General features: G+C 32.5%; 2 protein-coding genes across 2 annotated transcripts; both read right to left on the minus strand.

Moving 5' to 3' along the window:
• Positions 1-252: 252 nt before the first annotated feature.
• On the minus strand, positions 253-6889 carry LOC107958687 (cellulose synthase A catalytic subunit 1 [UDP-forming]). The gene is made up of 14 exons (XM_041112714.1): positions 6563-6889; positions 5887-6082; positions 5602-5783; positions 5033-5147; positions 4745-4931; positions 4175-4441; positions 3693-4038; positions 3197-3334; positions 2970-3095; positions 2492-2704; positions 2135-2399; positions 1684-1880; positions 1242-1592; positions 253-1152 (listed from the first exon to the last, which is right to left on the minus strand). Exons 1-14 carry the CDS (start codon positions 6641-6643, stop codon positions 565-567), a joined length of 3252 nt encoding a protein of 1083 aa, XP_040968648.1. The 5' UTR covers positions 6644-6889; the 3' UTR covers positions 253-564.
• Positions 6890-11252: 4363 nt separating this feature from the next.
• On the minus strand, positions 11253-11998 carry LOC121229177 (uncharacterized). The gene is made up of 2 exons (XM_041112623.1): positions 11738-11998; positions 11253-11393 (listed from the first exon to the last, which is right to left on the minus strand). Exons 1-2 carry the CDS (start codon positions 11897-11899, stop codon positions 11253-11255), a joined length of 303 nt encoding a protein of 100 aa, XP_040968557.1. The 5' UTR covers positions 11900-11998.
• Positions 11999-12952: the final 954 nt, after the last annotated feature.

The following is a 12952-nucleotide window of genomic DNA, read 5'->3' on the forward strand; positions in this document are numbered from 1 at the left end:
TTAAAATATAATAAAATACGCGTATCTTTATTAGTAATCCACCCGCGGAAAGGTTTTTAGATCATCCAAGGCAAATTAGGTTGGCACATTGTCTTTTTTAAAAAATGCATGCAATGATCAAACATAAAATGAGAATCAGAGACTAGATTTCACAACATCATTAAGAAATTATCTTTGGAAATTGGAACCCAAACTTATTCCAATCTCATATGAATGATCAACTAAAACAAAATAAAATATGTACTCAAAAAAGAACAGTAACAAGTCCCTTTCATGACATTGGATGAATAAATATCTCTACATAATAATGAAAAAAATATACTCATAAAATTACACAACACCAACATCAAACTTCATCAGCAATACCACGTAGAAGAATAGAAGTGAACAAAAAGATAATAGGGCGGCTGGTCTTAGGTCCCCATAAACTTATATCATGCCGCAGGAGTAGAAATAATCTTTTTGCAGATAATAGGGCGACGTCTCTTTTTCCTTTGGTTATATACACAATAGCCAACTTGAAGGAGAGAGGGTTTACTGGAATAAAATAATCCAGAAACGAAACTAACAGTTGATGCCACATTGACCATTAGCAGCAGCTTTTGTAGCTTCTGAGGTGAAGGGGTCGATACGCACCCACAGCAATGAGAAGATGGAAGCAAGAAGTATAGACCACACGATGACAATTGTTGGGGTACGATTTTGGCGACCCACCAAACCTTTCAAGAAAGGATACAAATGAGCAATCACCCAGATGGCAAAGAAAAGCTTGCCAAAAAGAGGACCCCAGGATTGGTAACCACTGTTTATAGCATACGACACGCCGGCCACAATGCCCACCAGGTTGATAATGAGTACTGTGGTTGGAGGAATGAGAAGTGATGTCCATTTGAAAACATAAAGCTCGGCAAACTCGCCATCATCATCAGATGCCTTTGAAGTGACAGTGAAGTTGGTATCTATTCCAGCAAGCACTTTCAGAAGACCCTGAAAAACAGCAAAGAGATGAGCTGATGTCCCACCAATGACCCAGAACTGTTCGTTTCTCCACCAGTCTTCGATACTGACACCACTCCATCTAAGCTCAAGAATTCCAGTAGCAAAAATGGAGACGAAAAGGAGAATGAACCACATGCTAGCAAAGTTGCTTATCTGCGTAAAGATTGGAGCAACAACATTAGATGATTGCAGGGGTAGAAATCAGTTTCAAAGGAAAAAGGGAAGCTCTAGTAATCACTTACCTCAGGAATGATAAATTTTCCTGTCAGAAGGCAAAAGGCAGGAAGCATACAATAAGCAAGCAAAGGAATAGAGGTGAGGGGGTAAACAATGGTGTTAATGTATGCCAGTCTCTCCAGAAGCCTCAATCTTCCTTTGTAACCATACCATATGGGGCAATGCCTACTCAGCAAAATCTCAATAGAACCCAAGGCCCATCGAAGCACTTGGTTCAAACGATCAGAAAGATTGATAGGAGCAGATCCCTTGAATGCTGGACGAGGAGGCATGCAATAGATTGATATCCACCCGCGGGCATGCATCTTAAAACCAGTCAAAATATCTTCTGTAACAGAACCATAAATCCATCCAATCTGGTGGCAGGAGGGAAGAAAAAGGGTTAATGCATATATAAAGGGAAACCAGGTAAGGCACTACTAAAGGCCATGATACTTCACAACTGACCTCCTTGCCCCATTCAGTCTTGTCCTCGTATCCACAACTAATTACATGGATTGCTTCTTTTAAAAGCGTTGCAGGATTGGTTGATGGTGGAATGCCTCCTTGTTCCATGAAGGTAGCAGCGATAAATACCGGTGACTGACCAAATCGCTTCTCTAGTCTCTTCTGAGACATGAGAAGAGACCTTTCTTCCTCATATCCTACAGAAAACAATAAATGAATTTAAGAACAGCCAGGGCATGGGCAATACTTTTATACAATTTGAGTGATCTTGAACAATGTTGATGCAGGAAAAACACGAGATAATAAAAAAGTTAATGACCGCCATGCAGAAATGAAGTACCCACACTGTATCATATGCAATATAGAACGATAGGATCTAGTACTGGTGCAGAGAAAATCAAATATATTAGAGATAAAAATCATAATAGAGTAGTTTCGATGAAAAGCCCACCTTCTACACCCTCCTCAATGTCTTCCATATTGAAAATAGGGATGGTCGATTCAGTTCTCTTAGCTGCCCTCTTCTTGTCAATGTATTTTTTATTCCCACTCTTTCCCTTCTTTCTTGAACCACAACAACTCTTAACAATAATATTTGGTTCCAAATCTGCTTCTGTCAGAACCGGATCATACCCATATAGAGCCTGCCTGTTGAAACAGCAACCAGTTCCCACATAGACAGGACCTTGGATGCCATCTAACCCTTTCAAGTTAATCTGCAAAATACAAGCACAAAATGAACTACCGTCCCCCATAAACTAGTAATTTGAAACAAGTTCTATCCTGAAGCCAAATTAACGGGTCATACATCAAAGAACACAATATTCCTATTGGCATATCGATCGTGCAAGTCAATGCCATCAAAACGTTGAGGGAACTGCACATAGCATGTCTTCCTTCCATAGGCAGGATCCATCATGAAACACATTGCTTCTTTAAGAGCTTTACTGTTATTGAAGTAGTGATCACAATCGACATTCAACAAATATGCCCCATTGGTAAGAACAGCTGAAACTCGAATCTGAGAATCAAAAGATGGCCAGATTAGAAAATGAAACTGACAGTAGCCCTTACAAAGTTGCAACCGCAGACGGTTTAAAAGGATTTTCCTCTACATGACACATTCCTCAGTAAAGAATATCCAACGAAGGAACCAAGGCAGGATTATTGCAAAGGTATGCTCTAAAACACTGTGGTTACATGTAGTCCTCGAAAATGACCAGAGAACATCTGTGTCTGCTTAAGAGATGCATGGTGAAATTGAAAAAGGGCAGAGAATCACATACCAAAGCATTCATGGCTCCAGCTTTTTTGTGGTGTTGGAATCCAGGTCGCTTCTCACGAGAAACATAGATAAGGCGAGGTAGCTCATTTCCATCAGTATCGAGCCCCCCACTATGACCTAGAAACACCTGTTGTTCCACAAAATTACATTAGAAAATAGAAAGAACCATGATGGTAAGTAATCACAGAACCAACTTTACTGGAATGCAACTCAGTTGAAGGATAATACCTGTATCATTCCTGGATGATCTCTTGGGTTGTTTCCAGGCCATGGCGTTCCATCCTGCATTGTCCAACCTTCTTCAGGCATTTTCTGAGCTTTGGCAACAAGAGCATTGATCCGCACCTTGAATTCTTCATATTCTCTCTGTTGAAAGAAATTTCACCTCTTTTAACGTTAGAAAATGTGACATCTTTTTCCTGTTTTAATAGGAAGTAGTGAGTGGAAGAAACATTGCTTTAGATTTTGTTTTCTTGTGTTCTAAAACTTTTCATTGTACTTCGGTTGGAATCCACTTAAGCCTTCTGCGGAGTTCTTTCTTCAGTTTTTTATTTACTTACTTATGCAGTGTCAAACTGCAAATATATATATATATGAACTGTTTTCAAGCAAAGCTTACCAAGAAATAACAACAAAAAGGAAATTTATTATCGAAATCATTATAAGGTCTATACCCAACAAACATAACACATGCATAAGCATAATTAGGCATCTCTACACTGACCTTCATTGCACGACGCTCCTTGACAAATGAAGGCTTTATCTTGTCCTTTAGATAATCAATCTTTTGAGCAAAATAAAACTCAGGAGCTCTAGGCTCTATACTGTGCTTCTTGCAGAAAGGCACCCACTTCCTTGCAAACTCAGCAGTTTCAGAGAGGGCTTCAAAAGTCAGCATAGCTGAACCATCATCAGAAACATAGCAAGCTACTTTGTCCACCGGGTAATCCACTGCAAGGATTGACAAGACAGTGTTCGCTGTGATAAGTGGAGGCTCTTTGAGTGGATCCACTGTACTGACAAAAACATCTACAGGGGATAGCTGTGATGGTTCCCCATCCCGGTCATATCTAGAAAACAGAGCCAACCGATATTAATGTTATGATAACAGACAACAGCACCAAAAAAACACATAGGCAGACGAAAGGACAAAGGAGGTTTTCAGCCACATATGAAACAAACCATCAGTGAAGTAATAGAACTGACCTCAAAGCTAGCCTGTCAAGGTAGGTCTCACGGTTAATGGGATACCATTTTGGAAACTGATCTAGAAGCCAAGATAAAGCAAACCAAATCTCACAGATAACAGATGTTAGCCACAATGGATATGCATCTTTCACTGGATGTGTGGCACGATATTGCAAGAAAAAGCCCAAAATGATGAGACGGAGAATGATGACAACACGATAAGGGGTCAGGTGAGACGAAGAAATAGGCACCACACGACTCAAAGGTTGACGAGCATCATCAGCCCTGTGGAACAAGAACCATTAAACTTCATAATGAAATGCATGGATGACATCAACTGAGCAAAAAACCATACCAATTAGGACTACAAAGTCAAAAGGAATGGACACAATTTGCATCTAGAGATAGAAATATAAAAATGAAAATAGTCCAAAATAAAATTTAACCAAAAAATTAAGTATGAACAAACAAAATTCAAGATGAAAAATATAAACTTAATGCGATTTAGAAGGTCATTAAGATATATAAAAGCACTCAATGGAACATAGTAAACTAATTTAAGTTCTATTCCAGACAAGATTAGCTCACATTTGCAATTCCTCCCCATTTGAACCAGTTCCTTCTATATCTCCCTTTCCTTCAGGGTACCTATTGTTCATATGCATCACATTTTTCTCCTGTTTGAGTTTCCAACTTTCAACCCTTTCCTTCCAATCAACATTCCCAAGGCCATAAGAATTCAAGTCCTTCGTTGGGTCCACAATTCTCACCGGGACTACAAGAACAGATGACAATATTAATTGAGATAATAAACCCTTCAAAAAGGGAAAAAGAAAGAGAAAAAAATCTTGTAAACAAACCCAATAACTTTATTACCTGGTTGCCTTGGGTCAACATAAGGAGAAGAACTGCCATTCTTCTCAGAAGGGCCCAAAGGACCTGATGTTGTTCGCACGGATCGATTGTCTGGAGTAGCAATTTCTCCAGAAACCTGAAAATGTTGGCCTATCAGTTAGAAAAATGACAATTTAAATAGCAGAAATCATGAATCTCTTAGTAATAATCATCAGAGAATGTATTAGCAAAGCTAGTAACTTTCACAAATACAAAAAGTTTTTCTTATGATGTAACCAAACCATGCTGGGTTATACATGAGAGTTAAACGGCTAATGAACAAAAAAAAAAATAGCAATGAAAAGTTTAAAACAAAATTTGGCAAGAGGGTAATAAATCCTACAAAACCAAGCAAGAATGAAATGATTTTGTCAATTAAATCTGATTAGGATAAATCATAATGGACGGCTTGGGTTTTCCAACCATGGAACTGAAACTCAGGAATTGAACAGCACACAGCTTGATCACCAAGTAGATAGTAAAGAAACAAATAATCGCATTGTTGCAAACTTCATAACATGAATAGGGACAGAAGCACATAAAATGCCTACTGTGTGGCCATTGGTTAGAAGAGGGATTGGTTGTTGAGATTCATGTCTCGAGGATGAAGAAAGATCCACATCTTCACCCTGCCACTGCCGCCTAGCCTTACTGAGTCCTTGAGCATAATCAAACTCATTCTCCAAGTCATCAACATCTTCCTCGTCGTCATCTCCCTCCACTCGAGGGCTCCCTGAAATATTCAGAAATTATTTACTTCGCACATGATATAAAATCTTAGAAGCCAAATCATAAAATGGAAATGATACAGAAACATAAAAAAGAAACAGACAAACCTTTATGCCTCTTGTATCTAGTCTTGCACTGGGGACAACACTGAGTCCCATCTTTCCGTTCATACTCATAACAAGGCCGGCAAACTGGAAAGGCACACTCATTGCAAGCAACGAACACATCACCGGCAGCACCAACTCCAACATTATCACCACAGATTTGACATGTCTGTCCATTCAAATTCTTTAGCGGTTTAGGCTGCATTTAGAAAGGACAATTAAACGCTGTTAGAAATCTTCTGAAAATTTGCAGTTGAACCAAACAGAGCCATCATCTTAAATATAAAACCAAATAGCCACAGCAAATCATCGACATTGAATAAGACAAAGTATTAAATAAGAACTTCTAATGACCAGACTCTACAGATGAGTGTCTACGATAAAAGTCATTAAATCATAACCAAATCTCAAGATCCGATTATGTTCACTATCCAGTCATTCAGTTCCTCAGTCAACCAAACTCTGAATTAACTTTCAGTCAACTTACATTTAGATCGTAACAACTATTATAATAACTTTAACTTTTTATAGTCATTTTCTATTATAACAAACTCAGATCTATCACAATCCAAATAAAGGATATTCCTACAACAAAAATTAAACTAAAGAATGCAATAGGAAATGCTAACAGAAAAATCAAACTAAAGAATGAAATTAGAAATGAGGTTAATAGACAAACCCCGCTATCAGAATCATGACGAATCCGAACCAACTGGTTAGTCCGGTGAGAACCGGCCACCATTCCAGCACTTGCTTCCATGATATTGTTTTTACAGATTAAAAGGGAAGAGTATTAAATGAAAAATATAGATATTAAGAGAAGTGAGAAAAAACTGTCGGCAATTTCTCCCCTTCAACACGCCATCTCCATCTTCCCTTTACTCATTACAGCGATAATGTTGTGTTTATGAAATAGTTCACTCGATCTTGGGCTCAATGCCTTGTGCTTTTTATCACTTGATTTTTACTTTCCTTTATTTAATTATTTATTATATCATTTGTCTTTTTGACAATTTTCACCGTTACTCCGCATATGCCGCTCCTATGGCTGTCGGTGGACTCAAATAATACTCCCAATTTTTATTTTTTTTTTGGACTTCAATTAATTATGAATTACAAGTACACCATTACATTATGGCGTCATCATGATTAGTGAAATGTTTATTTAATTCCATTAAAAATGTGTTTTAATTGGTGAAATTTTATTTACTTTTTAAAAAAAAAAGTTATAAAATAGTTATTAAACTATTCAAAATTTTTAATTTAAGTTATAAATTTTTTTTGTTCGTATCATTTACACTAATTTAATTTTTTAAAAAATAATTTTGGGCATCAAGAATTTACAAATCAAAATTAAAATCAAAATCTAAATAACTTTTATTTTCGCTCTTCGACATTGACCGTCATCTAATGTATGTTCTACTCGTCGAAGGGTATTGATACACCATATCAGTTGCCAAATCGTTGCTTTAAGCTCGCGGGCCAAATTTAAAAAAAAAAAAGTTAATAGCCATGTGACTTAAATAAAAATTTCTGAATAGTTCAGTGATCATTTTGAAATATTTTAAACTTGAGTGATTAAAACGTAAACTTACTAATAATCTAGTGATTCTAGTAATGTAATTTACTCTTAATTTTATTAAAAATGTGTTTCAGTTGGTGAAAATATTTTGATTAATTGAATCAGTTAAGTTTTAATTATTATTATTATAAATTAATATATTTTGGAAAGCATCAATACATTAATACTATATCTTAAATTTCATAAATAAATATAATTATTTAACAAAAAGTAGATATCGGACATAAATGAAAATATATTAAAAAAATCAACTATATGAAGATACAAAAATGAAGCAGAAATTAAAATATAGTATTTTATATATTTCAATTATTTTCAAATAAGCGGACCAAATTAAACTATCATATACATTCTTTCTTTAAAAAAATATGAAATATCGCTAATAATAATTATTTTAACACTAAATTTTACAAGTTGATATCATACACGTTGTTTCTTTAAAAATATTCTACATTTTTCCGTTGGAATATTGCTAATAATATTTATTGTTCAAATACTAAATCTTACAAGTTGATATTACTTCATATGGTATAGTTGTTTAGGCAATGGAATATTGTTTTCCTTTTTATTTATTTTTATGATTATTAACATATTCGCAACAACAATAGAATAAAATATATTTGTTCTATTCTCATTAAATTATTTCACACCTAAGCGAAAGCAAATATCTATATAAAAATTATATTTATAAAGCCATTTTCTTAAATGAATTATAGGTAGAGTGATGAATTATATGATCTTTTGGAGAAAAATGAATGGTGTCATCCTTGGATTTGATTATTTTAAATAGTGTTTTTTATTATTTTACTTTAAATTTTTATATAAAACTATGAAAAATAGTTACAAAACCTTTTTCTATTTATAATTATTCTTACATGGGGGAAGTGAGAAACTCTTTTAGGAGATAAAATTGAGTTATAAATTTTTTGAAAGGATTAAATAACATTTTTTCATATTAATATTAAATAATACTTTTTATTATTTCTAATGGAACTTGGTTGAAAATTGTCAGTGTCAATTTCTTGAGTGTCGTCTATGCACTCCAACTCTTAAATAAGAGAAAAATACATATAAACACATTTAAACTCTCATTCTCCTACTTACTAATAACATAATACAAATTAAACTAAGCTTAATCAACGCAATATAAATGAGAGTTTGTTTTTTTTATTTTTGGTTCATATAAATTGGAGTTTAATAAGAAGAGACGTATATTACAATATAATAAAAAAGAGATACGTAATAATCATGTGGTTTCATTTATGAAATTAAAATATTTTACTAATAATTAAAAATGAAATACATGAGTAACAAATTAGTGATTGTACCAAGACAAGGTTTTGAATACAATTATAGGAGTTTTAGCAACAGATTGTTGGCGACACCCTACCTAAGTCCATAATAAAATTTCACAACTACTGCCTTTTAAATTTATAAATTAATAAAAATAAAATATACTACTATTAATAAAAATGGAATACATAATAAGTAATTAGTGATGGTACTACCTAAACAAGGTGTTGAATACAAAATAAAAGTTTTAGCAACAGATTCGTTGTTGTTGCCGACAGGGATGCCGTACCTAAATCCATAATAAAATTCCACAACAACTCCCTTTTTATAATTATAAATATTATATAGCGTGAGCATTGACTAAATTTCGGACAGTTAAAATTACGACTTTTTAGCTTCGATAGCTATATTTAAGGTGAGTTTGGATAGACGGTACGTTTACCTGCTGTTAGTGTAAAAATAACAATGGCGATGAGATTAGATACTGTAGCATAAGATAAAAAGTAAGCTAAACGTACCACACTGTATCACCGCCCCAAACTAACTCTTAATCATCGGTAACTATGATGAAATCTCTAACCATTCTTAAACCTTGTTTTTTATGAATGTTTTTTCTTTTTGTTTTGAGCAAAATAAAAATGTATTCGAGAAGTCAAAGAAACAGTACATAGCTGGGAGATTTCGAGAATCATAAAAGTCTCATAACTTTAACTAGTATCATTAAATCGTAATGTACATAGGAATCTATGAACCGATTAATATAACTGACAGCCTCGCATGTGGATTTTCAATTTATCCAACATCAGTATGAGCTGCTATCTAATTGATTAATGTCTTTAAATATTCCCCTCAACCATTCATCACATGTTCAAATTCTTTCCTTCTCAAATTTGGCCCCAAACTCGTTACATCTTTTTCTTTTTCATTTCCGTACTTTCAGATGAATTTTTTTTATGTAAAATGTAATTAAAAAATAAAATTTGAGATTACTTTTTTTTTCTTTAAACTAAATCCAACATATATCACAATATGTAATTTTTTTTTTATGATTTAACTTCAGGAAATTCATGAAAAAAATGAACATACTATCAATGAATCATAATTTGTGTTTTATATTTATATCTTATGATGTCTATATAACTTACGTAAATCTTTAAAATATTGATGTGGACTGAATTTTGAGTTGGAGAATACACAATTTAAAAAAGCTACCATTGAATCTAAGCAGATTGAGACAATATAAGTTGAGTTAAATCAAGTTTAAAAATTTTAGATAATTTGATTTGGATAGTTTAGGCTCTTAATAAATAAAAATTTTAAGGGCTAGTTTGGTAATTCTTTTGAAAAGTGCTTTTGAAAGTGCTGTGAAAAAGTGCTTTTGAAAAGTGTTTTTGAAAAGTTTAGTTTAAAATTTGAGTGTTTAGCATTGCTGTTAAAAAGTACTTTTGAGAAATAAAATGTTTATTTTAGACATGTTATTATAAAGTAACAAATATGTATTTAAATAATATTTAAATTAGTTAATATTATTATATTTTAGTAAGAATTTAAAAAAATTATTATAACTTCTTGTTAATATTTTAATATATAAAATATAAAATATAAATATTTTTAAGCAATAAATATTAATTATTTATAAAATTTAATTAGAATATATAAACAATATTTTAAATATTTAAATATAACTATTAAATATTTGTATTAGTATTTTAAAAAATATTTTTTTATTTTTAATTAATGATTTTAACAGTAATTAAGTACCAAGAAAAAAAGAGAAAGCACTATGTTATTGGAGGGGTGAAAATGTAATTAAGCATTAAAAGTGTTTTTGGGAGAAAAAAACTAAAATTTTTAGCTTCTACTTTTTCAGAGGTGCTTTTGAAAAGCACTTCTAAAAAATTAAAAACTTCAGCCAGAAGCAGCTTGTTCTGCACAACTTTTCTTCCAGAAGTGCTTTTGGAGCCAAAAGTACTTTTGAAAAGTAATGCAGAACTGGCCCTAAGTAGATTTACTTTAAGTTTTTTTTTTAAATCTAAATTTGATTCATTTTGAATTATTTGCTTAAATTATTTTTTTAACATCTAATTCAATTGTGAAATTGTATGAAAATTTTTAAGTTTGCACAATACTTAGAACTATCTATAATCCATCCAACCCTTAAATAGGAGAATAAATGCATTTCAGTACGCTCAAATCTAAAGGTGAGCAAAATTCAATTTGATTCGAAAAACTCGATAAATGAATTCAAATTTTGAATTAAATAGTCCGAGTTATTTGAGTTAATCAAGTTATTCGGATCAACTCGAATAAAAAAATAAGTTTTTTGGTTTAACTCGAATATGAATTACACAATTCGAGTTATCTAAAAATCCGAACAAAAAAAAGGTAAAGCTACGTCATTTTGATAAATGTTTACCCATTAAGTTAAAAAGGCAAAACTATTATATTATTTATGTAGTTAAATAATCTTATACTTTGTCTACTAGTTAAATAATCAATCTATGTAAACGCAGCTGTAGTAGGCCAATTTTGGCCCACTAATACCAAACCCCATACCCCCACTACAACAGCCCCATACCTCCACTACAACAGTCCCATACCGTCTGACACCCCCACCACCAACACCGGCCATACCCTGCAAACACAAACAACAAAAAAGGCAGCTACAACAGAGGAATAAGAGCATTTTTATTGTTATTGTAATCGATTATAAAACCGAAGGGAGAAATTTTGAAAAAGAGGACGGATTGTATTTTGGAAAAGGGGGGTTTTTATTTTTTTTACAAAAAGAAAGATTGTAACACAGGTATTAGAAATCAAAACGCACACAAGCAAATCTAAGAAAGATTGGAAACTAAAAGGTGTTCTTGGTTCTTTTTTATTTTTATTTAGTTTTTTTCTTTTGTATTTTCTTTTATTTTTTTCTTTCTATTCGCGAATCTGTTTAAGCAAAAACTAAAAGGAAGGAAAATGGCTCACCTGAATCCCTTTGAGCTCGCGTCGGAGTGATTTCTCCGTCGTTGTAATCGAGTTCGGCAAAGGGACAAAGAACTCTTTTTTTTCTCGTTCTTTGTTTGCTGAAAGTTTAGCCTTCAAAAGAGGCTTTGAAGACAGAGCGTAAAAGCTCATTCTCCGCAACATCGGTCACCGGCCATGGCAGCGTGCAGGCGAGCAGGGAATGGCCTTGTCGGCTGAAAAGAAGGAGAAGAGATAGAGGAGTCTGAAAGTGCTAGGTTTAGAAAAAAATAAAATAAAGAAAATAAAGGCATGGATGGTTTCAAAATAAAAGTATGATTTAAATAATAAAACTAAAACAATACCGTTTGGGTAAAGGAAAAGAGCCTATGCGCCTAAAATGGGTTATTTATGTGGCCAATCCTTCTCTTTTGCGCTGCTATTGGATTAGGCCCCTGTTCTTCTTTTTATTGTTTTTAATTTGGCCGCATAATTTTCTCCTAATTACATTTGAGTCCCTGTTGAAATAATGCGCATAAAGGTTGGGATTATTTCCCTTTTAGTCCCTCCATGTTATTCACGTGTTCTAGTAGGTCCTCCCCTTTCCTTTTTTTTGTTTCGAATCTATCCCCTAACTCTTGTTTTAAATTCAATTTGGCCCCATTTCTTTTTTTATTTTATTATTTTCGCCTCAAATTTCTGTCTAGAGTTCAAATTAGCCCCTTTTCGTCCTTTTCTTTTGTATTTTCTTTTATTATTTAACATTATGATATTATAATTGTATTTTATTTTCTTGCATATTATTTACTATTATTATTATCACTTTCATTCCATTATTATTATTGCTATTGCTATTTTTTTGTTGTTTATATTTTTATTTATATTATTGTTAGTATCATTATTATTATTATCTCCATTACTATTATTATTATTATTATTATTATTCTCTTGTTATATTACTATTCTTGTTATATTATCACTATTTTTCTTGCTATTATTATTACTACAACTATTATTACTATGATTATATTTTCTTTTTATACCCATTTGCTTATTACCTCATTGATTTTATATCATTACTATTATAATAATTATTATCATTACTTTTCATCGTTATATTTTTTTTTCTCTGTTTTATTACTATTATTAATATCATTATTAATATTATTTTTATTTCTATTTTTATTTTTATTAACACATTTTTTACCATATTATTATTTCCTTTTTTTATACATATCA

This window comes from Gossypium hirsutum, chromosome A05, assembly GCF_007990345.1.
Source record: "Gossypium hirsutum isolate 1008001.06 chromosome A05, Gossypium_hirsutum_v2.1, whole genome shotgun sequence".
NCBI lineage: Eukaryota > Viridiplantae > Streptophyta > Magnoliopsida > Malvales > Malvaceae > Gossypium > Gossypium hirsutum.

What these genes read in the sequence shown, in the direction of transcription:
- LOC107958687 (XM_041112714.1), bottom strand. Translation starts at nt 6,643, where the DNA reads ATGGAAGCAAGTGCTGGAATGGTGGCCGGTTCTCACCGGACTAACCAG. An exon ending in ATCATCCAGGAATGATACAG is followed by an intron (nt 3,096 to 3,196) that starts GTATTATCCTTC and finishes GTGGAACAACAG; the next exon opens with GTGTTTCTAGGTCATAGTGG. An exon ending in CATTGAGGAGGGTGTAGAAG is followed by an intron (nt 1,881 to 2,134) that starts GTGGGCTTTTCA and finishes TGTTTTCTGTAG; the next exon opens with GATATGAGGAAGAAAGGTCT.
- LOC121229177 (XM_041112623.1), bottom strand. Translation starts at nt 11,899, where the DNA reads ATGTTGCGGAGAATGAGCTTTTACGCTCTGTCTTCAAAGCCTCTTTTG. An exon ending in GCGAGCTCAAAGGGATTCAG is followed by an intron (nt 11,394 to 11,737) that starts GTGAGCCATTTT and finishes TTGTGTTTGCAG; the next exon opens with GGTATGGCCGGTGTTGGTGG.